The sequence below is a fragment of the Dendrobates tinctorius genome, unplaced genomic scaffold, assembly GCF_039654945.1.
Source record: "Dendrobates tinctorius isolate UK_male_01 unplaced genomic scaffold, ASM3965494v1 ptg000164l, whole genome shotgun sequence".
NCBI classification, from domain to species: domain Eukaryota; kingdom Metazoa; phylum Chordata; class Amphibia; order Anura; family Dendrobatidae; genus Dendrobates; species Dendrobates tinctorius.
The window spans coordinates 11,238,822-11,263,863 of record NW_027361831.1 but is presented as its reverse complement, the minus strand read 5'-3'; the positions used below and the strand labels follow the sequence as shown (position 1 = coordinate 11,263,863).

Here is a 25,042-nt window from a genome sequence, read left to right as displayed (position 1 = left end):
ATGGGACTACTACTCCTATCAGCTTACCCCTGCTGCTGCTAATAATAGTGACAGCAGGAGCGGCGGATGGGAGTATTCATCTGCCACTCCTGCGCTGTAAATAAATACGGTAATTAAAATAAAAAAAAGCGGTGTGGGTTCCCCCCTATTTTTGATAACCAGCCAGAGAAAGCACAGCTGGGGCTGCAACCCTCAGCTGTCAACTTCAGCAAGGCTGGTTATCAAGAATAGAGGGGTCCCCATGCTGTTTTTTTAATTATATATTTAACCCCTTTACCCCCAATGGTGGTTTGCATGTTAATGACCAGGCCAATTTTGACCACTGTCCCTTTATGAGGTAATAACTCTGGAACGCTTCCATGGATCCCGGTGATTCTGACACTGTTTTCTCGTGACATATTGTACTTCATGATAGTGGTAAAATTTCATTCATATAACTTGTGAAAAAAAATGAAATTTGGCAAAAATGTTGAAATTTTCGCAATTTTCCAACTTTGAATTTTTATGCCCTTAAATCACAGAGATATGGCACACAAAAAACTTAATACAGTTGTGGCCAAAAGTATTGACACCCCTGCAATTTTGTCAGATAATACTCAGTTTCTTCCTGAAAATGACTGCAAACACAAAACACAAAGGGAAAAAAACGCATGCGTTTTTTAGCGCTAAAATCCAGCGCAAAAAAACGCAAGTGTGAAACCAGCCTAAGAAACTCATTGATGGTTACCGGAAGCGGTTGGTCGCAGTTATTTTGGCTAAAGGTTGTGCAACCAAGTATTAGGCTGAGGGTGCCAATACTTTTGTCTGGCCCATTTTTGGAGTTTTGTGTGAAATGATCAATGTTTTGCTTTTTGCTTCATTCTCTTTTGTGTTTTTTCATTTAAGACAAATTAAATGAAGATAATAATACCAAAGAATTTGTGTTTGCAATAATTTTCAGGAAGAAACTGAGTATTATCTGACAAAATTGCAGGGGTGTCAATACTTTTGGCCACAACTGTAAGTAACATTTCCCACATGTTTACATCAGCACAATTTTGGAACTAAAATTTCTTTTTGGTAGGAAGTTATAAGGGTTAAAAGTTGACCAGCGATTTCTCATTTTTACAACACCATTTTATTTTTAGGGACCACATCACATTTGAAGTCACTTTGAGGGGTCTATATGATGGAAAATACCCAAAAGTGACACCATTCTAAAAACTGCACCCCTCAAGGTGCTCAAAACCACATTCAAGAAGTCTATTAACCCTTCAGGTGCTTCACAGGAATTTTTTGAATGTTTAAAAAAAATAACATTTAACTTTTTTTCACAAAAAAATTACTTCAGGTCCAATTTTTTTTATTTTACCAAGGGTAACAGGAGAAACTAGACTGCAAAAGTTATTGTGCAATTTTTCCTGAGAACGCTGATGCTTGATATGTGGGGGCGAACCACTGTTTCGGCGCATGGCAGAGCTCGGAAGGGAAGGAGCGCCGTTTGACTTTTTCAATGCAAAATTGGCTGGCATTGAGATCGGGAGCCATGTCACGTTTGGAAAGCCCCTGATGTGCCTAAACAGTGGAAGCCCCCCACAAATGTCACCATTTTGGAAACTAGACCCCCCAAGGAACTTATCTAGATGTGTGGTGAGAACTTTAAACCCCCATGGGCCTCACATAAGTTTATAACGTACAGCCGTAAAATTAAAAAATCATATTTTTTCCACAAAAATGATCTTTTCACCCCCAATTTTATTTTCCCAAGGGAAGCAGGACCCCAAAAGTTATTGTGCAATTTGTCCTGAGTATGCTGATATCCCATATGTGGGGGTAAACCACTATTTGGGCGCATGGCAGAGCTCGGAAGGGAAGCAGCGCCATATGAATTTTTTGGCTGGAATTGAGATTGGATGCCATGTTGCATTTGGAGAGCACCTGCTGTACATAAACAGTGGAAACCTCCCACAAGTGACCCCATTTTGGAAGCTAGATCCCTCCAAGGAACTTATCTAGTTGTGTGGTGAGCACTTTGAACCCCCAAGTGCTTCACAGAAGTTTATAACGCCTAGGCGTGAAAATAAAAAAAATCATATTTTTTCCACAAACATGATCTTTTAGTCCCCAATTTTTTTTTATTTTCCCAAGGGTAACAGAAGAAATTGGATGCCAAAAGTTGTGCAATTTATCCTGAGTACGCTGATACCCATATGTGGGAGAAAACTACTGTATGGGCACACGTCAGGGCTCGGAAGGGAAGTAATGAAGTTTTGGAATGCAGACTTTGGCATGGTCTGCGGGTGTCATGTCGCATGTGGAGAGCCCCTGATGTGCCTAAACAGTGGAAACTCCCCACAAGTGACCCCATTTTGGAAACTAGACCCCCCCAAGGAACTTATCTAGATGTGTGGTGAGCACTTTGAACCCCCAAGTGCTTCACAGAAGATAACGCCGGGCATGAAAATAAAAAAATCATATTTTTTCTACAAACATGATCTTTTAGTCCAAATTTTTTTATTTTCCCAGGGGTAAAAGGAGAAATTGGACCACAAAAGTTGTTTTGCAATTTGTCCTGAGTAGGCTGATACCCCATATGTGGGGGTAAAACACTGTTTGGGTGCATGGCAGAGCTTGGAAGGGAAGGAGCACCGTTTGACTTTTTCAACGCAGAATTGGCTGGAATTGAGATCAGACGACATGTCGCGTTTGGAAAGCCCCTGATGTGCCTAAACAGTGGAAACCCCCCCAATTCTAACTCCAACCCTAACCCTAATCTCAGCCCTAACTCTAGCCCTAACCCTAATGGGAACATGGAAATAAATACATTTTTTTTTAATTTTATTATTTTTCCCTAACTAAGGGGGTGATAAAGGGGGGGTTTGATTTACTAATTATGGTGGGTTTTTATGTTTGGCAGCTGTCACACGCTAAAAGACGCTTTTTATTGTAAAAATAGTTTTTGCATCACCACATTTTGAGAGCTGTAATTTTTCCATATTTTGACCCACAGAGTCATGTGAGGTCTTATTTTTTGTGGGAGGAGTTGATGTTTTTATTGGTACAATTTTCGGGCACATGACTTTTTTTATCACTTTTTATTCCAATTTTTGGGACGCAGAATGAACAAAAACCAGCATTTCATGAATTTCTTTTCGGGGGTTGTTTAGACCGTTCCGCGTGTGGTAAAATTGATAAAGCAGTTTTATTCTTCAGGTCAGTACGATTACAGCGATACTTCATTTATATCTTTTTTTTATGTTTTGGCGCTTTTATACAATAAAAACAATTTTATATAAAAATAAATATTTTTGCATTGCTTTATTCTGCGAGCTATAACCTTTTTATTTTTGCTGATGATGCTGTATGGCGGCTCGTTTTTTGCGGGACAAGATGACGTTTTCAGCGGTACCATGCTTATTCATATTCGTCTTTTTGATCACGCATTATTGCACCTTTTTTTGGCGGTATGATGATAAAGCATTGTTTTTTGCCTAGTTTTTTTTGTTTAAGGGATTCACTAAAGGGGTTAACTTGTGGGACAGTTTTATAGGGCGGGTCGTTATTGATGCGGCGATACTAAATATGTTTATTTTTATTGTTTTTTTTATTTCCAAAAAAAAGAATTTATTAAGGATTTTGTTATTATATATTTAGGATTTTTTTTAAATTATTTTTACACTTGTTGTTTTTTTCACTTTGGACATTACAATAAAGTGACAGATCGCTGATCTGACACTTTGCACAGCACTCTGTCTGATCAACGATCTGACAGGCGCTGCACAGGCTTTCTCAGTGCCTGCTCTCAATATGGCCCCTGCGGCCATATTGGGTTGGGGACCTGCAGGGAGGAGACCCTCGTAGCAGGGCAGCACATCGCGCTGCTCCGAGGATCTTGGGGAAGCACACAGGGAGCCTCCCTGCGCGATTCTTCCCTAATCCCCCGTTACACTGCGATCATGTTTGAACGCAGTGTGCCAGGGGTTAATGTGCCGGGGGCGGTCCGTGACCGCCCCTGACACATAGTGCCGCGTGTCAGCTGTGATAATCAGCTGACACATGGCTACTTTCAGCTCCCCGGGAGCGCCGCTGATCGCTATGACGTACTATCCCGTCCCCAGTCATACGGGCCCGGGTACCATGGACGAGATAGTATGTCAGAAAGGGGTTAAATGGATGACATGAATGTGTGTTATGTGTATGCACATGTGCAGGACGTTTTATGGCCTGTGCGGACATTAAAAAACGGACATGTCAGCGGACACACGGTCCGTGGAAACACACTGACATGTGCACAGACCCATTCACTTGAATAGGCAAATAGCGCTCCGTTCCTCCCGAGTCTCTCCGCATGGCTGCCCAATGGTATAAAATTCTATGACACACACATGGTGTGAATATGATCACTGCACCCCTAGATGAATTCATTGAGAAGTGTAGTTCGTAAAATGGGGTCACTTATGGGGGTTCAGCTGTTTTGGCACCTCATGGGCTCTCCCAGTGGGTCATGGCACCTGCAAACCATAACAGTAAAATCTGGTGCTCCCTCCCTTCTGAGCTCTGACATGCGCCCAAACAGTGGTTTACCCCACATATATGGGGTATCAGCCTACTCAGGACAAATTGCACAACAACTTTTGGGGTCCTGTTTCTCCTGTTACCCTTGGGAAATTAAATAATTGGAGGTGAAAAGATCATTTTTGTGGAAAAAAATGATTTTTTATTTTTACAGCTCTACGTTATAAACTTCTGTGAAGCACTTGGGGTTCAAAGTGCTCACCACACATCTAGATAAGTTCCTTGGGGGGTCTAGTGTCCAAAATGGGGTCACTTGTGGGGGTTTCCACTGCTTAGGCACATCACGGGCTCTCCAAACGCGACATGGCGTCCGATCTTAATTCCAGCCAATTTTGCGTTGAAAAAGTAAATCTGCGCTCATTCACTTCCGAGCTCTGCCATGCGCCCTAACAGTGATTTACCTGCACCTATGGGGTATCAGCCTACTGAGGACAAATTGCACAACAACTTTTCCAGTCCAATTTCTCCTGTTACCCTTGGTAAAATAAAAAAAATTGGATCTGAAGTAATTTTTTTGTGAAAAAAAGTTAAATGTTTATTTTTTTTAAACATTCCAAAAATTCCTGTGAAGCACCTGAAGGGTTAATAAACTTCTTGAATGTCGTTTTGAGCACCTTCAGGGGTGCAATTTTTAGAATGGTGTAAGTTTTGGGTAAGTTTTGGGTATTTTCTATCACGTAGACCCCTCAAAGTGACTTCAAATGTGATGTGGTCCCTAAAAAAAAAAAATGGTGCTGTAAAAATGAGAAATCGCTGGTCAACTTTTAACCCTTATAACTTCCCAACAAAAAAAAAAATTGGTTCCAAAATTGTGCTGATGTAAAGTAAACATGTGGGAAATGTTACTTATTAAGTATTTTACGTGACGCATCTCTGTGATTTAAAGGCATAAAAACTCAAAGTTGGAAAATTGCAAAATTTTCGTCAAATTTTCATTTTTTCACAAATGCAAGTCATATCAAAGAAATGTTACCACTATCATGAAGTACAATATGTCACAAGAAAACAGTGCCAGAATCAGTGGGATCCATGGAAGAGGTCCAGAGTGATTACCTCATAAAGAGACAGTGGTCAGATTTGTAAAAATTGGCCTGGTCATTAACATGCAAACCACCCTTGGGGAAGGGGTTAATTTTTTTTTAATTTTGACTTTGTTAGTTCTCTAAAGGCTGTTTCAGACGTTCGTGTTCATCAGTCCGATCTCAGTCCACAATTCACAGACTGGCCGTGATTTTCCCGACCCCCGTCACAGCTTCATATAAATATAGGAAGCTATCGCGCTTGGAGTCAGGAGACACGTGGCCAGTCCCTGCATTGTGGGCTCAGGTCGGACCAATGATCACAAACCACTGAACCTGGCATCGTTTCATTGTTTGTACTATATACAGCAGTACCAGAATTTTGATATATATATTGTGGTGTAGTAACCACTGAGTCCCCTAGGGGGCGCTGTGTGGATGTCCCAGGAGAAAGGATAAATGGCAGAACAAGGAATGGCCATTATGTATCCCAAAGTGGGTGGCTTTGGGATGGAGACTTAAGTGTTGTTCAGCAATGATATTGCTGAGGTGTTGCTTCAATGTATAAGGGAGAAGTCTCCAGGTAACTAGAGAGATGGGCGTGCCTGGTTGCCTACAAACCCACCCAGGGGTGTGTTTAAGAGTGTCATAATAAAGTATATGTGTAGCTGTGTGTAATAGGACCTTTAGTGAGGTCATAGCCATGTGATCACCTGTGGGTGTGGTTATGGACCATATAAGGTACCTGAGGTCCGGTCACATGAGACAGCGCATGGATCTGATTGGGCCATGTGGAAGGTCCCGGCGGGCCTAGGTGGAGGAAGGTGTGCTACCTTCCTGAAGACCACGTGCTGAGGCTGCTGACCCGGTGAGGCCTGTGGATATTGGCTGTATGTGAGGACAGATAAGCCTCCTGTGTTTGCTGAGGCTCCAGGACTGAGCCTGAAATCATGGACACTTATGCTTGCTTTTGCCTGAGCTAAAGGCTATTCCTTGTGTTATGTGCTGCTTTATGGGTTATGAAGCAATAAACCCTGTGAACTTTTAAAAGGAACGTGCCTCCTGATTTACTCCAGTGGCTCCTGAGCGAGTTGAATCCCTACAATTGGTGACAGACTGCGGGCAGCGGTTCCAAGAAGCACATGTTGCCATACTGGCGGCTCTGAGCCAGGAGAGCAGACGGTCTGGAAAATCGTGAGTAATACTGATCGAGGTCAGAGAAAGTGACTGTTTTGATATTTGTGGGATACCTCTGAGGAGAAGAGGCGTCCAGGAACCTGTGTGGCCGTCACCAATAGGTAACAGACAGGAGTCTGTGGTATGCTGACCGGGGTCAGTGAGAAAGAGACTGTGAATTGTGCTAGGGTGCCTCTGCGGAGAAGAGGTACCCGAGAACCTGTGTGGCTGACAACAGCAGGTAACGGACAGGAATCAGGGTTGTACAGACCTGGGTCAGTGGGAAAGACTGTGTACCAGGAGGGTTCAGTGAACAAGGTCCTGGAGGGTCAGTGTTGGGAGGTTCTAGAAGAGTCAGATCCCTGGAGCACGTGTTATGACCTTGGACCTGGTGAGGCGTGAGTGTTGGGCAGTCTCAGGCGGAGATGGATGTCCTGAAGAGCACCCGCTGAGCCCCTGGACCTGGTGAGGCCGGTGTGTTGGGAAACCCTGGGAGGAGGGTCGGCTCCCTGAATAGCACCAGGTGCGCCCTGTGTGTTGGACGGTCTCAGGCGGAGATGGTACGTCCTGAATAGCACACAGACAGGACACGTGAGTTTTTTGTGTGGTGTTTTTTTTTTCTTAACTTAGGCTAGTTTCACACTTGCTTTTTTTTGCAGCGCGTTTTTCCCGCAAAAAAACGCATTAAAAAAAGCATACAAATGCATACAAACGCTGCGTTTTTTTCAAGCATTTTTATGCGCATGCAGGAAAAAAACGCAGCGTTTTTGCGCGTTTGTATGCGTTTTTTGTGCGTTAGCGTTTTTTTTACAGATTTTTGAAAAACCCCACAAAAATGAAAAAACAACCATTCAACAACACACAAGACCAATGGGACTTCATTGTGGGTGTGGTATGTTAATATATAGACCCTGTCTACAGTATTCTTCACATTTGCTTGATTCTTCTCGTGACCATGGATCTGCGCTGGAAGAGTTTTCACTTCAACTTGGATTTGGACATTGTGATGGCTCAGGCGTATGCAGTTGCTTGCCATGAACAAAGGAAGAGAGAGAGGCAGCGAAGACGGCGGCGTATGTGGATACATCCGATTGTTGAACTCCGGGAGAGCCGTGGGGCATACCACACCCTCTACAGCGAGCTACGGGCAAACCCGGAGAAATTTACAGATTATATCCGGATGTCCCACGAAAGTTTCATGGATTTGCTTGCTCGTGTCCAACAATCCATCCGGAGACAGGACACACAGCTCCGTCGTGCGATTCCTCCTGAGGAACGGCTACTGGTGACATTACGGTATGTTTTAAAAACCAAGGGGTGTGGTCTGATGTTTTTTTTTGTAAATTTAGTATTCAAAACCTTGGGTAATTAGTTTTCGTGAATGTACTAATATTTTATTTTATAGTTTTTAAAAATAATATACATAAATATTAATTTTACTTCTTTGTCTGTTCACAGATTCCTGGCGACTGGAGAAACCCTATCTTCACTACACTTCCAGTACCGTATTGGAATCTCTACCTTGTCTGGAATTGTTGCTGACACCTGCCGGGCTCTCTGGAATGTTCTTTGCCCAGAATTTATGCCCCTGCCCACCGCTGAAAAGTGGATGGAAATTGCTGACAAATTCTGGACAGTATGCAATTTTCCCAACTGTTTGGGAGCTGTTGATGGGAAACACATACGGATCATCAAACCCCAAAGAACGGGATCTGAGTACTATAATTACAAAAAGTACTTTTCAATAGTACTCATTGCGATTGCGGATGCCGGATGTATGTTTGTAGCAGTGGACATTGGAGCATTTGGCCGTGGTAATGACTCACAGGCTTTTAAAAACTCAGACATGGGCCGGAGGTTGTATGGCAACCAATTTAATTTCCCTATGCCACGGCCTCTTCCTCACACCGAAGCTCCGCCACTGCCCTTTGTAATGGTTGGCGATGAGGCTTTTCAAATGTGCGGAAACTTACTGAAACCCTACTCCAGCCGGGACTTGGACCACACCAAAAAAATATTTAATTACAGGCTGACCAGGGCCAGAAGAACTGTCGAGTGTGCTTTTGGGATTCTTGTTTCCAGATGGCGAATTCTGGGCACGGCCATTAATCTTAAACTTGAAACAGTCGATGAGGTGGTGAAGGCCTGTGTGGTTCTACATAACTTTGTGATGGCTAAAGAGCACCCGACCTTTGAACTGGACGATGATGCTCCTAACCCATTGCCTGAATTCACTCAGCACACTCTCAGGTCATCCGTTGAAGTTGGCCAAATGAGGGACAAATTTGCGGCCTACTTTATTTTTGATGTAGGACGGGTGCACTGGCAAGATGAAATGGTGTAATGTTGTTGTTTGTTTATGGTAATAAAAATCCTTATTTGATACCATTACTGAGTGCACTATATTTTTTAAACTCCAATTAATTAAAAAACTTCCCATGTATAACTGAATTTTTTTATGTTCACACACCTGGGCAGGTAAATACACATATGAGTTAAAATGCAGCATTGCTAGTCTGCGTGAAATATATTGGAATGAGCAAAGCTGCAGGCCATGAATCAGGAAACCATTTTTTTTAAAGAGAAAATTGTGCAACTAGTTTAAAACAAAGTATGTGATTTTCTCAAAACACAACCCTCAAAACCCAACCCCAATGAAAGTCCATGGGGAATACAAGTCAGCATTGAGTGGATGAATGTAATCTGCTCATGTAATCTGCTCCATTACAAGTTATTACACTAGGCCTTGGAATGACTATACTAGGCCGTGGTATTTCAAATATGAGTATAGTAGGCCTTGGGCCTACTAGTATAGTCATATGTGAAATACCACGGCCTAGTATAGTAATAACAAGGCCTACTCGATTTTTGCCAACTAGTATCTTGTTTCACGAAAAACAAACGGGTGAAACTTGACAAGTCTCAACAGTTTGTTTTTCATGAAAATAGATTCTAGTTGGTAAAACTAGAGTTATTACACTAGGCCTTGGAATGACTATACTAGGCCGTGGTATTTCAAATATGAGTATAGTAGGCCTTGGGGCTAGTAGTATAGTCATATGTGAAATACCACGGCCTAGTATAGTCATACCAAGGCCTACTGTAATAACTCGATTTTTAACAACTAGCATCTTGTTTCACAAAAAACAAACTGGTGAAACTAGAAAGAAACTTATTTTTAAGACAAGTTTCAACAGTTTGTTTTTCATGAAACCAGATCCAAGTTGGTAAAACTCGAGTTATTACACTAGGCCTTGGTATGACTATACTAGTCCATGTTATTTCACATATGACTATACTAGGCCTTGGGTTGGTTTTTAACATGTATTTACCCATCAGTGTGTGTGAGCGGCGCAAACAACATTAATGAAACTTAGTAATGGTGAACCACAAATGTAAATTTATTTTTTATCACAAAAATAAACCTAAAAATTATTTTTTACGGCGTTTGGGGGCAGATGGTTTCAATTTGGGGGTGTGCAGGGAATATGCAACACTTGCAGTTGAAGACGGTGTTTGAGGGGAAGGGGCAACAAAACTTGTGGGGGAAGGTAGTCCAGTTAAGGGAATTAAACTAGGAACACTTGGAGGAGAGGAAATCTGTTCAGGTACATTAGTTGTAATGGCATGTCGCCGTAGGCTTGTGTGCCTGGACCGACTTTGGCCCAATGCCCGCCTTGATTGATTTCGCCTTGAACTAGGGGCAAATATGGAATGTAGGTCCCCCGTCTGCTGGTATGGCTGCTGCTGCTGCTGAGGTGGCGGCTGCTGCTGCTGAGGTGGCGGCTGCTGCTGAGGTGGTTGCTGCTGCTGCTGAGGTGGTTGCTGCTGCTGCTGAGGTGGCTGCTGCTGCTGCTGAGGTGGCTGCTGCTGCTGAGGTGGCTGCTGCTGCTGAGGTGGCTGCTGCTGCTCTTCGTTGTCAGTGCTCGTCCTTGCAGGAGGACTGGTGGCGGCAGTGATGGTCCAGGTTTGCAGAGTGGTGGTGGCAGGGCTACTACATGTTGTTGTAGCGGCAGGGCTGTTCCATGTTTGCCTAGTGGTGGCTGAGCTCCACGCATGCATGGGATTGGCGGTGGTGCTCCAGACAGGAGCAGCGCTTGCCATGGTGGTGTCGGTGAAGTGACCAGCTGCACTCAGACTTGTGGTGGTGTAACGGTGGGTGTCCTGGCTTTGAATAGAGGTGTCCGTGCAGTGGTATGCAGCACAAGTCGGTAGTGAGGTGAAGCGAGTCAATGGTGGCACAGGTGGAAAGGACACCACTGACTGCTGACCGTACCGATTATGCTGCATAGCCTGCAAGAAAGCATTGTTGCAGGCCTGCAGCACATTCAGCTGTTGATCAGGACTAAGGTGTTCCGCCATGCCCTTTTCAATCTTACTAAAAAAATGGTGTGCTGGTCTGTTGAGGTCGGCCTCCAGACGGTCAAGGCGCTGTTCTACAGAATTGAAGCGGTGTTCAAAGTGGTTAAAACCACGTTCCATGAGTGCAAAACCGCTTTCAACTCTGTCGGACAGTGACTTGAGGCTGGAATTAAATGTCTCGCTCAAATGCATAAACTCGGGCAAGACATTCCTGTCCAAGGCCCTCTGCCGCTGGCGGGTAGTGCCCGCATAACCAGTGGCAGAGACCTGGGACAGGGGAACACCTGATGGCCCAGCTTCCTGGTCACCAGCTGTGTGTGTGGTTGACCTGCAAGGTGCTTCCTGGCTGTCGGATGGCTGGGACGGGTCAGAGGACGTCCGAGGAAGGACCGCTCCAGGGCCAGGTTGCAGGGTGCTGCTCCAGGTGCTGTGGAAGAAAGGAAAATCATTACTACCATGCCTTTACAAGAAGCATCAGCTGTGGATTAGAAAAACACAGATTAATAAAAATAAAAACCCAAAATGTATAATACTTACGATCTCGTGGCAAGGACCGGTCTTAGGAACTGCAACGCGTGATAGTGACGGTATCTAGTTCTGGTCCTTGACGCAGATCCACTGCGAACCTGGCCCTCAGCACGAACATCACTGTTGAAGCGGTCCTTGATCGAACGCCAACGTGTTCGGACTTTGTCCACTGTTGATAAAAAAAAAAACAGTGCCGTCAAGGACAACAGTCACTGCGGCACAATGTAGCAATACAATACTCAAAGCAGTCACTGTAGACCCCGATGACACTGTTGGGTTTCCTGCTAGAATACACCTAGCACGAAACCCAACAGTGCCGTCAAGGACAACAGTCACTGCGGCACAATGTAGCAATACAATACTCAAAGCAGTCACTGTAGACCCCGATGACACTGTTGGGTTTCCTGCTAGAATACACCTAGCACGAAACCCAACAGTGCCGTCAAGGACAACAGTCACTGAGGCACAATGTAGCAATACAATACTCAAAGCAGTCACTGTAGACCCCGATGACACTGTTGGGTTTCCTGCTAGAATACACCTAGCACGAAACCCAACAGTGCCGTCAAGGACAACAGTCACTGCGGCACAATGTAGCAATACAATACTCAAAGCAGTCACTGTAGACCCCGATGACACTGTTGGGTTTCCTGCTAGAATACACCTAGCACGAAACCCAACAGTGCCGTCAAGGACAACAGTCACTGAGGCACAATGTAGCAATACAATACTCAAAGCAGTCACTGTAGACCCCGATGACACTGTTGGGTTTCCTGCTAGAATACACCTAGCACGAAACCCAACAGTGCCGTCAAGGACAACAGTCACTGCGGCACAATGTAGCAATACAATACTCAAAGCAGTCACTGTAGACCCCGATGACACTGTTGGGTTTCCTGCTAGAATATGCCTAGCACGAAACCCAACAGTGCCGTCAAGGACAACAGTCACTGCGGCACAATACAGAGCAGGGAAATACTCACTAAACGCCTTTTTGGAGGATGCTGTGGCGCTGTCCCAGCCATCCATCAACGCTGCGGCCACCTCATTCCATAGCCGCCGGGTCACCACATTGTCCTTGTACAGCCGGTCACGGCTGTCCCACAACGGCGAACGCTCCTGGACCAGGCTGATGAGCTGCTCATTATCCAGGTAGACGTCTTCATCCCGTTGTGGAACCTAGACAAAACACATTCATTAGAATAATCAAATTTAAATTGAATAAAAAGTTACAAAAAAAGAAACAAAAAAAAGAGTAAAAATAGAAGATAAAAAATAAAGAACATTACAAATCATTTGATACTTACATTCCGTATCACCACCGGGACTTGGCTTCGCTGCTCCTGCTCTTCGCCCTCACTAGTCCCGTCCGCAGATGATGATGACGATGTCTTAAAAAAGTTGAAAAAAACGTAAGAGATTTGGAGAAGCAGCAGATATACTTACCAGTTGCACGAAAATAATCACCTCACGGTCTGCTTGCGCCAATTCCTGCCGCGATGGGGAATACTCGGATTCTGAAGACAAACTGCATGTAAAAATAATAAAAATCATTAGTACATACATAATTTAAAAGGACAGGCATATAATGTAATATACTCACATTCTTCGCTGATATAATGGGTTCTTGGTTGACTGTCTGCTCTTCAATCTGTCAGTGTAGTAGTGGCAGAGTTTTGGCAGGCACCTCCTTTATATAGACTTTTTTTTTTGACTTTAGAAGATTATAACTAGGATAACAAGTGGACACCACCCAAAAAACGCAGCGCTAAAAAAAGCATACCTGCGCATGCCAGTGCGCACGTATGCGCATCCATAGGCTATAATGGCCATTTTTAGCGCAAAACGTGCGCATACGTGCGCATGCGCTTTTTTCCAGGGCCAAAAAATGCAACATGCTGCGTCTGGAAAATACCAACGCACACCCCAAAAAAACGCAGCGCATGAAAATCGCATACGTGCGCATGCCAGCGCGCAGGTATGCGCACCCATGTTAAATATAGGGGAAAAATCGCATGCGCACGTATGCGTTTTTTTCCAGCGCTAAAAAACGCAAATGTGAAACCAGCCTTAGCCTGCGGTGGCTCAGTGGGAGTCAAGAAGGTGACAAGCGGCTTGCTGTAACTCGGCGGGGTTACAAAGGTGACAAGCGGCTTGCGGTAACTCGGCGGGGTTACGAAGGGGACAAGAGGCTTCCGGTGGATCGGCGGGTCCACGAAGACGGCGCAGCAGGAGCTGCAGTGACACCAGCAGCTGCTTGTCAGCGACAGCCGGAGGTGCCGGTGGTTTGTGACAGCAGGAGCTGTGGCAGCGCCAGAAGGAACTGGTGTGGTGTCGTGCTTAAAAGGCCAGTACCAGCCCAAAAAGACATAAACTGTACTGTGTGAACTGTGGCATAAGAAGTTCTGCAAAATCCCGAAAGGGGGTGGTGACCCAGAAAGGGGTGGAGTCCCAGAAGGGGGAGGTGACCCAAATCGGGGTGGTAGCCCAAAAGGGGGTGGGGTCCCAAAAGGGGGTGGTGACCCAAATTGGGGTGGTAACCCAAAAAGAAGTGGAGTCCCAGAGGGGGGGCGGTGACCCAAATTGGGGTGGTAACCCAAAAAGAAGTGGAGTCCCGGGGGGGGCGGTGACCCAAATTGGGGTGGTAACCCAAAAAGGGGTGGAGTCCCGGGAGGGGGCGGTGACCCAAATTGGGGTGGTTCAGGAAATGGCAGCACTGGTAGCCTCACTGGGTATGTCTGGGGAACCGCAGTGTGTCTGTATGAGTTTTGAGGAGTGCGGCACGTATTTTCTGGATAATGACGGGCCACAGGTGTGTACCGTGATGCTGCACCGGGAAGGAGTCTCTGGTAGACTGGATTCAGAGAGTCAGGTAACTCTGACAGGAACTCCGTTTGTATCTCTCACCAAGAAAAACGCCAGGGTTCGCTGTAAACATGGGGTCACGGTGAACTATGCAGTAGACCGAGTATTGTTTGAGGGGTCCAAAGGTGGTGTGTGCCAAGGGGGCGGGATACCACGGGACTTAGTCTATGCCTTGGAGAGGGGCCGGGACTTTGTTTTGTTTGATGATGTATGCTCGGACGATGGAGACATTTCGACTGTGGGGCCAGCAGACACTGAGACAGTGACGGCTCCTGACGTGGACAGGTCAGAGGTAGAACTGACCGGGAAAAGAAGTACATCTGCCCAACTAACGGACCTAACGTCTCGTGACAAGACAGATGGTGGGCTGGGAGATGAGGTGACTGGAGTGGACACACGGTCAGAGGGTGCAGACAGACCGTGACTGGAGGGTCAAAGCCAATGACCGATATTCTGACCGCTGGAGGCGGGGGAGGTCTAACGTACGAACGAGGCCATATGACAGATGGAGATGGTTCTCTCGACCTGTGGGGCAAGGTGTAGTGAGTGCCCGGTCGCGAGACCCTGGTGTAATGTGTGTTCAACCCCACAAGTTTGAACAGAGGGGGGAGGTATGTGGTGTAGTAACCACTGAGTCCGCTAGGGGGCGCTATGTGGATGTCCCAGGAGAAAGGATGAATGGCAGAATACGGAATGGCCGTTATGTATCCCAAAGTGGGTGGCTTTGGGATGGAGACTTATGTGTTGTTCAGCAATGATATTGCTGAGGTGTTGCTTCAATGTATAAGGGAGAAGTCTCCAGGTAACTAGAGAGATGGGCGGACTTGGTTACCTACAAACCCACCCAGGGGTGTGTTTAAGAGTGTCATAATAAAGTAAATGTGTGGCTGTGTGTAATATGACCTTTAGTGAGGTCATAGCCACGTGATCACCTGTGGGTGTGGTTATGGACCAGATAAGGTACCTGAGGTCCGGTCACATGAGAGAGAGCGCATGGATCTGATTGGGCCATGTGGAAGGTCCCGGCAGGCCTAGGTGGAGGAAGGTGTGCTACCTTCCTGAAGACCACGTGCTGAGGCTGCTGACCCGGTGAGGCCTGTGGATATTGGCTGTATGTGAGGACAGATAAGCCTCCTGTATTTGCTGAGGCTCCAGGACTGAGCCTGAAATCATGGACACTTATGCTTGCTTTTGCCTGCGCTAATGGCTGTTCCTTGTGTTATGTGCTGCTCTATGGGTTATGAAGCAATAAACCCTGTGAACTTTTAAAAGGAACGTGCCTCCTGATTTAGTCCCGTGGCTCCTGAGCGAGTTGAATCCCTACAATATATATATATAGTGTGAGCGCAAGTGCTCATTACTCGAGTTTACCTAGGGTGCTCGGGTATGCACCGAGTATTACAGGTGCTTGAGTGACATGTTCAAGTCCTTGCGCCCGTATGTTTTGCAGATGTTAAGACAGCCACAATACATGTGGGGATTGTCCGTATATGTCAGGCAATCCCCACAAGTTTTGTGGCTGTCTAACAGCCATGAAACACCCGAGCACCCTCAATACTCGGTACATACCCAAGCACCCTAGGAAAACTCTAATAACAAGCACTTGCACTCATCGCTAATAGTGATAATTACAGTTCCCTATGATGCCCAGACACAAGCACAGGAGTGTGCAGTCATCCCCCAGCTGTCTTACCTATTGGCTTTATGCGATCGTGCTCCCGAACTAACGTCCAGGCTGGGGCGCTGCATTAAAATGCCGCTGTGTAGGAGGAGAAAAAACATGACAAACACGGGGAAGGGCTTTCAGCAAGCTCAAAGCTGTCATGGCAACTCATTGGCTAACCTATCACTTGGGCCAAATCGTGCCACTTAGATGCCACTGTCAGTGATTGACAGCAGCATTTAAGAGGTTATTGGCCGTCACGCTAATCACCGCTGCTAGAGGCAGATGACAGCTTTTATATTTTTTGTCGTTCTGACCTTTTTTTATCTTTTTTGTTACCTTTTTTGCAAATGTTTTCTACATATCTATATTTATCACATAACTTGTCCCCCATAAAAGATTTGAGGGAAATCTTTTTTTCTCTTCTTTTTTTTTTTCCACCACTATAACTGGAACATACATAGGAGGCTAAGTTACAGGGGAAATAAAACAATTGATAAGAGTCACTGGCAGAGCTTAACTGGATTTGCTAAGACCAAGCAGCTCTGCTGTAGCGAGAGAGACATGAAGATCATGGGATTGTTAGGTCCTAGTTTTAAACCATAAAACTACCGTACATACTCGTGTATAAGCCAACCCGTGTATAAGCCGACTCCCCTAAATTTGCCACAAAAAACTGGGAAAACTTATTGACTCGCGTATAAGCCTAGTGTGGAAAATGCAGCAGCTACTGGTAAATTTCAAAAATAAAAAGATACCAATAAAAGTAAAATTAATTGAGACATCGGTAGGTTAAATGTTTTTGAGTATCCATATTGAATGAGGAGCCCCATATAATGCTCCATACAGTCCATGATGGCCCCATAAGATGCTCCATACAAAATACGCAACATATAATGCTGCACAAAGGTTAATAATGCCCCATATGCTGCCCCATAAAGGTTATGGCCGCATAAGATATTCCATAGATTATGCTCCATAGATTATGCCCCCATAAAATGCTCCATAGATTATGCCCCAATATGATGACCCATAGATTATGCCCCAATATGATGCTCCATAGATTATGCCCCCATATGTTGCTCCATAGATTATGCCCCCATATGTTGCTCCATAGATTATGCCCCATATGCTGCTCCATAGATTATGCCTCCATATGCTGCTCAATAATTATGCCCCCATATGCTGCTCCATAATTATGCCCCCATATATTGCTGCTCCATAATTATGCCCCCATATATTGCTGCTGCTGCCGCTGCAAATGATAAAAGAAAAATTGCATATTCACCTCTCGTCGCTGAGGGCCCGGTGCCGGTGTCCTGAGCAGGCGATGACAGGTTCTGATGTCACTACTGGCTCAATACTGACATAAGATTCTTTATAATGTTACATCGTTATCTTCGTCCAATTTAGGTCCCTACAGTATTGAATCTTCTCAGTGGAGATCTTCTGTATAAGAGAATTGTCCTGATTGACCCGTCAAGGATGGATAGGGACAGGGACAAGATGGTGGAGAGGATATTACACCTCACCCTAGAGATCCTCTTCCGGCTTACTGGAGAGGTGAGAGATTCTGATGATGTCACATTACATTGTTCTTATCTATGGGAATAACAGATGGACAGAACTGGAGAGGTGAGGACTCTGGAAATGTCTGTAGTGAGATTTATTAATGTGTCTCCCCATAACCAGGATTACACAGTAGTGAAGAAGATCTCTAGTGAGCGCTGTCAGGACCCTGTGTCTGAGGAATGTGGAAGACCTCTGTACCCAATCACGGGTCCTCCACCTCACCCCCTGATACATGAGGACATCAATGACCAGGAGATCTTAGAACTCACCTACAAGATGATTGAGCTGCTGAATGGAGAGGTGACACTGCTGGGAATCCTGGGATATTATACAGTAACGCTATGAAGGGATCGAGGGGATGACGGTATCATTGTATGTGTCAGGTTCCTATAAAATGTCAGGATGTCGCTGTCTATTTCTCCATGGAGGAGTGGGAGTATTTAGAAGAACACAGAGATCTGTACAAAGACGTCATGATGGAGGTTCCCCAGCCCCTCACATCACCAGGTAATAGACAGGACTACATACACACGGCCTATAATTATCTGTATGTAAAGAATGAATTCAGTCCCTGTATGTGTTTCCTCCAGTTCTATCCAGTAAGACGACAACACCAGAGAGATGTCCCTGTCCTCTTCTTCCACAGGACTGTAAACAAGAAAATCCCAAAGTTCCTCAGGATCATCAGGTAGATGGAGAGGTGTTATGAGATCTCCCCTATGAGGTGTAGATGGCTGTGAAGGTCTTGTGCTCAGTCTTGTTTTATCCACCAGTATTATATGTTTTATACTTGTGTAATGAGAACTGAGGAGATGGCAGGATTAGAGCTGATCATAGATGTGACTTCTCCATCTGTCTGTGACTTTTACAATATTTGTTTCAGGGTGAAGATCTGACCCATATTAATACTACAGAGATATATGTGAGGGGTGATGAGTGGTGTAAACTGGAGATTCCTACAGATAACCGATCAGGTGAGTAGTAACCACTAAATTCAGAGAAGTCACAGATTGGTATCTTCACTGCTACAATTATACCTTCTGTAACAACCCTGCTGACATCATTGCATGGCCTCCCATCCCCCATTCACCAACTGATTTCTGTCTGCTGCCAGCTCCATGTTCTGTGCCTCTTGTCTCCTCTCTGCTCTGTGCATATTTCCTGACTGTGTGTATAGGGGGGTGGCGCCAGAACTCTCTGGTTCTTATGGAGTCAGGGTGCACCTGGCTGTTATGAACTGGTCACCGAGGAGGATGGCAGGAATAGGCTAGGCCACCAGGAAGCCAGAAACGTTGGTAACTTAGCGGATTGCAGACCCCTAATCCTAACAACACAAATGGCAGTAGCCGTGGGGCGTACCTACGGTGCCCTAGACGTCTCAGCACAGCCGGAGAGCTAACTAAGCCTACAGCAAGAAAGGTGAAATCTAAACTGCCCCGGAGTAGAACCCCAAAGGAATAGATAGCCCTAAAACATATATTGTCGGTGAGACAAGATGAGACACAAACGCAAGCAGAAAATAGACTGAGCAAATGATGGGGCCCAAACTGACTAGATAGGAAAGGAAAGACACTGTCTGCAATCAAGCAAAAACCCTAAAAATCCAACACATCTGATGTACAAAAAAACACTGAGGTCTCACGACCTCTCCCCCTCTATATCAGCATTCTGGTATGAACTGGCAGCAAAGCAAAAGAGACTAATATAACAGGGGGCTGAACAAACTGACACAAGCTGTAACATATGGAGCGGGGTCCAGCAGTGCCCCAGCAGGGAGCACACTGAACCCTCACAGCAAAGCAGAAAGGCAAAACCAGATCAGATGCAAAGGATTAGCAAATTAACAACTTAACTGAAAAATGCAGGATCAGGCAGGAGACAGCAGACCTCAGAATGCACAGGAAGAAAACTAATCACCAGCAGCCACTGAAGGAAGCCTGCTCACTTAAATACTCCAGTCAGTAACCCCTGATTTCCAATCATCGTCGTCAGGTGGCAGACTTCGGCCAGCTCCACTACCCACAGTAACCACCAGAGGGAGCCCCGACTCAGAAGTCAAATCGAGTTAGTTCACAACACCTGGCTAAAGTGTCTCTGACCAATTACCAAGAGCCCTCTAGTATTAAGGGCTGCTCCACCCACAGAACTGGGCCAGTGCAATGTGTTAACTCAGTTTCTTGCTGCTGAGTAAGCCAGGCCCTGTCCTATGTCTCACCTTCTCTGGAGGCTTTATTGCTAACCTCTGTGTCTCTGTACCTTGCCTAGTACTTCTGTCTGCCCTCCAGGAGGCACAATATCCTGGTCTCTGTGTCTCTGTCCTAGCAGACCTGCGCCTTCCAGGAGGCAGTAATTCCTGGTCTTTGTGCTGTAGCTCCTAGCCTTGCTTAGTATCTGTGTATACTCTGTTCCCTGTGTCCTGGGCCCTGTACCTTCTCTCGTACTGTTACCCTGTCTGAACTCTGTCCTACCTCGGTCTGTCAGTCTCCTTGTCTTTGACTTCTTTCCTTGCTGTGTCTTTCCTTGTGTTCTCTCTCTCTGCTTAGTTCTGGTTCTGCTGCTGCAGAACCTCTTGCGGCTCTGCCTGTACTCCGCACTCTTGCTGCACGCTGCCTGTACTCCGCACTCTGCCTGCACTCCGCACTCTTGAGGCACTCTGCCTGTACGCCGCACTCTTTCAGCGCGCTGCCTGTGCGCCGCTCTCTGGCGACTCTTCTTGCTTTGTACTCTTTTGTGCTCCGTACTCTTGCGGTTCTGGTTCTGCTGCTGCAGAACCTCTTGCTGCTCTCCAGCTCTTCCCCACAGTCTTCCGGTTCTTCTCCTGTTTGAACAGGTCCAAACCTTTTCCTTCATTCTCCATTCCTTCCTGCCTGTGTCTGTACCTGCACCTCCTGTGTGAACAGGTCCAAACCTGTTCCGTTATACTCCACTCCCTCCTGTCTGTTCCAATACCAGCACCCGCTGTGTGAACAGGTCTCTACCTGTTCCTTCATGCACCACGCCTGCCCATCCTGTGTCCCAGTCGTAGTTGTCTGCCCTGTGCCAGCTTGCCCTGTGTCTCTGCCGTGCCAGCCTGCCAGTGTCTCAGCCGTACCACCGTCTTCCCAAGTGGGATCAGCAGCCACAGCCAGACACCACCCTGGAGTGGCAGCTGCCTGCAGCACAAGCCTGACCTCACCATCAGAGGCCCCAGTGAAAACAAAGGCAGCTGTCTTAGTCACGCCCCTTCCCAGGTAGTCTGATTTGTGGCACAGTGGGGCCACAACCCCCTGGCTCACACCCACCAGTCACACCTTCTTTATTTAAAGGTTTGTTCACAGGTTTGTTTATATGGATTAACCCAAAGTTTCAATTGGCATTTATTGAAATGCAAGTTGTTTCCCGCTGCTACAAAAAAAACAACATTCTGTTCTGAAAGTACAGTCATATGATTGCTACAGCCAATTACTGGTCACAGCAGAGAAGCAGTGGTCGCCGCTGCTGTCAGTGGCTGGCTACAGAGGTGACCTGCTTGGCGGGTTGTAAGACTAAGTACAGAGAGCATGAGGGTACCAGGGGTGCATTGGAAAAGGTGTTTTGGGGCAGTCAGTAAGGTAAGTATGCTTAATTATTTTATGTTATATAGCATACTTGGAATTAAAAATAGGAGTGTACAACCCCTATAATATTCTCAAGATTTTTCCTCTAGAACATCATTTTTAAAATCTTCAAGATAAAATAGTTTTCCTCTGTATATCTTACATCCAAAATTGTTCTTTGATTTTCAAAAGGTGTCAAAGGTAACATAGGCACTTTTAGAGATTCGACTGAGAATCAGTGGCTTGAGAAAAAAATTGGTGAACTGCAAATATGGTGGAATCTCACCAGATTGACCTTCTTTACAATCGTATAGGAATCCATAAATCTCGGAGTTACTTTGTAGCTAGAATTCATGACTGTCTTGAGAAGGGCTAGACCTCTACGCACAGTTCTTTGTGTCCTACTGGAGTAGAAGAAAGTTGAGAACAGAGTCCACTGTCGGTACTTGCACTGTTTGGACAACATACAAGAGAATGCTGTGCATAAACAATAGAAATGGTGAGGCTTTAGTGTTATTTTTGTAGGAGAACCCACAGAAATGACCTCATCCAGTTCTCACATTGGAAAGGAACTAAATTTTGAAGAAAGTTCTCCCAAAATACTATTTACTCATTTAATTTGCCATTGAATTCAAAGTGCTAGGCCAAAGTTAAATATGACTAATGATGAGCTGAGAACAAGTCTGTTGGGATAATTTGGCATTCAATGTCACATTCTCGTCTACAAGGAAAAATTGTACATATCAAAGTAGCAGAACAGGAATGATCAGCAAACATTTTGACTGTCCTTAGGCAAAGTTTTCCTTTCTCCATTGTGGGACAGAACAGTGTGACACAAATAGTATTTTCACTACCACGCATCCAAGAAGTATCATTTCTCCTTGCGGAGATTGACATGCTAAGCATGCGGAGATGAGGAGACTTAAAGCCACAATGCTCCTCTCGGAAATATGTGAATTGTCTCTTCAGAGAGGAAGACGACAATTTGCATATTTCCCAGAGAAGCATTGCGGCTTCAAGTCTCCTCATCTCAGCATACTTAGCATGTCAATCTTTGCAAGGAGAAACAATACTTCTTGGATATCGGTCAGACTCCTCTCCCACAGCCAGACCAGATCTCACACTTTGCACTGACGAGGGGCAGTACCCTGAAACACAGTGTCTGCAAATTGAGATTTTGGTTTGGCTTTTATCCTAAGTCATGTGACAAGGTTCGTTAAAGGGTCGACATTGACTGTTAGGATTGCTACTTCCAATAGGTGGCACTAGAGTTCTAGTCCTCTTCCTCTCTGAAGAGACAAGACTGTTAGGATTGCTACTTCCAATAGGTGGCACTAGAGTTCTAGTCCTCTTCCTCTCTGAAGAGACAATTTGCATCACTTCCAAGCAGAAGACTTTGAGAGATTAGGTTGAGACAGAGGACAAGGTCAGTTTTTGCTCTAAAAAAGTTTTTTTAAGTTCTTTGAATTGACAGTTTTCTTCGTTACATTTCATCATTGGGAGCCATCTGATACAAGAAATGGGAGTAAAATTGAAAGAAGTAATTAGCAAATCCCAAGAAACATTGTATTACCTGTAGACCATTCTGTGGACCAAGGTCCTTATATTATATTGTTATAAAACATAATAGCATTAATTATAGTAAATTATTTAAATCAAATTGAAAAATAATCAAATCAGTTTTATTCCTGGCAGACGACTTTACCAGAAGTTCAGAAGCACATCTGATGTTTTCAGAATTTAAAGCAGAAGATCATGACATCACACCAGATACATCTTGTGAAGAGCTTGCCATTATCCCAGATGTATTTTCAGACATTCACAGCAATGAGCTTTCATCTGATCCTTTTCAACAGGTCCTATTCAACAGGCAAAATAAAACTTACAGAAGGAATGCTGAACATCAAAAAACTCATACAGAGGAGAATGCATTTTCATGTTCAGAATGTGGAAAATATTTCAAGTATAAATCAGTTTTAGCTATACATCAGAGAACTCATACAGGGGAGAAGCCATTTTCATGTTCTGAATGTGGGAAATGTTATGGCATTAAGTCGGGTCTTGTTAGGCATCAGAGAACTCACACTGGAGAAAAACCATTTTCCTGTTCCCAATGTGGGAAATATTTTAGCCACAAATCACATCTTCTTCAGCATCAAAAAATTCATACAGAGGAGAAGCCATTTTCATGTTCAGAATGTGGGAAATGTTTTAAGTGGAAAGCCGATTTACTTACACATGTGAGAGTTCATACTGGTGAGAAGCCATATACTTGTTTAGAATGTGGAAAATGTTTTAACTATCAATCCTATCTTCTAACTCATCAGAAAATTCACACAGGGGAGAAGCCATTTTCTTGTTTAGAATGTGGGAAGTGTTTTAACCGTAAATCATCTTTTCTTACACATCAAAGAATTCACACAGGGGAGAAACCATACAGTTGTTTAGAATGTGGGAAATGTTTTAACCATAAATCATATTTTCTTACCCATCAAAGAATTCACACAGGTGAGAAACCATTTTCTTGTTTAGAATGTGGAAAATGTTTTAACCGAAAATCATATCTTCTTACCCATCAGAGATATCACACGGGGGAGAAGCCATTTTCATGTTCAGAATGTGGGAAATATTTTACAGAGAAAGGCCAACTGATTAGACACCAGAGAATTCATGCAGTGGAGAAGCCATATTCATGTCCAGAATGTGGGAAATGTTTTAGCCATAATTCATATCTTCTTACACATCTGGGAACTCACACAGGAGAGAAGCCATATTCATGTTCAGAATGTGGGAAACGTTTTATGGTTAAATCAACACTTCTTAGACATCAGAGAAGTCACAAAAAGGAGAGACCATTTTCATGTTCAGAATGTGGGAAGTGTTTTACCGCAAAATCAAGTCTTGTTACACATCAGAAAAGTCATACAGGTGTGAAGTCATTTTCATGTTCAGACTGTGGGAAATATTTTACCCTCAAATCACATCTTCGTCAACATCAAAGAATTCACACAGGGGAGTAGCAATTTACTTGGTTTGTCTAAATCATTTTATCAACAATAACAAGGAAAAGAAAGTAAACTCACAAGTCTAAGTCTACAAAAGACATAGGAACCAACTCTGAATGATCAGATGATTGAATCTTCTAAGCCTTTTTTTAAATCATTGACCAGCTACTGAGGTAGACTATTCCACAGGTTTATCGTTATCATAGTATTGAGAACTTGTCTCCTCTGCAGAGTGCAGTGTTTCCTTCTCCAAATGGAGGGAATGCTCCCTTGTCTTTTGAACGGGTTTTAACATGGATCAACTTCTTGCCATTTTTTTGCATGGGCCACCCTTAGATGTCTTTTCTCATGACTTTTTAAATGTAAATATATTTATTTTCTCATAATTAAGATCCTCCATGGCACTTATCAGTTTTATGATACTTCTTTGTACTTTTTGTAACTCTAGGGCATCCTTTCTATGAACTGATGCCCAGAACTGAACTGAATATTCTATATGTAGTTGCGCTAATGGTTTTTAATGTGGCAGTATTATGTCTCTGTCCCGTCAGTCCATGCCTCTTTTTTAATTCATGACAATATCCTGCTGGCCTTGTAAGTAGCTGATTGACATTGCATACTGTTATATAGACTGATCTACAAGTACACCCAGAATCTTTTCTTCAAGTGACTCTCCTAGTTTTACTGCCCACTATATATGTTGAATACTTGTAAATGCAGCAG

The 25,042-nt window shown here is 44.5% G+C and overlaps 2 protein-coding genes across 2 annotated transcripts in view; one reads left to right on the top strand and one right to left on the bottom strand.

The window, feature by feature from the left end:
• Nucleotides 1-25,042, top strand: part of LOC141053040 (uncharacterized) — a 69,253-nt gene that overhangs the window by 2,154 nt on the left and 42,057 nt on the right. Inside the window, exons 2-7 of the mRNA XM_073550372.1 lie at nt 17,581-17,730; nt 17,860-18,039; nt 18,123-18,246; nt 18,330-18,427; nt 18,623-18,713; nt 23,010-24,233. Coding sequence (XP_073406473.1) covers nt 17,581-17,730; nt 17,860-18,039; nt 18,123-18,246; nt 18,330-18,427; nt 18,623-18,713; nt 23,010-24,233 — 1,867 coding nt within the window. The remainder of the gene's footprint in view (nt 1-17,580; nt 17,731-17,859; nt 18,040-18,122; nt 18,247-18,329; nt 18,428-18,622; nt 18,714-23,009; nt 24,234-25,042) is intronic.
• LOC141053033 (uncharacterized) lies at nt 10,133-11,887 on the bottom strand. The gene is made up of 2 exons (XM_073550366.1): nt 11,649-11,887; nt 10,133-11,538 (listed from the first exon to the last, which is right to left on the bottom strand). Exon 2 carries the CDS (start codon nt 11,301-11,303, stop codon nt 10,182-10,184), a length of 1,122 nt encoding a protein of 373 aa, XP_073406467.1. The 5' UTR covers nt 11,304-11,538; nt 11,649-11,887; the 3' UTR covers nt 10,133-10,181.

Bases quoted from the DNA above. Each gene is read 5' to 3' on its own strand.
- LOC141053033 (XM_073550366.1), bottom strand. From the start codon at position 11,303: ATGCATTTGAGCGAGACATTTAATTCCAGCCTCAAGTCACTGTCCGAC.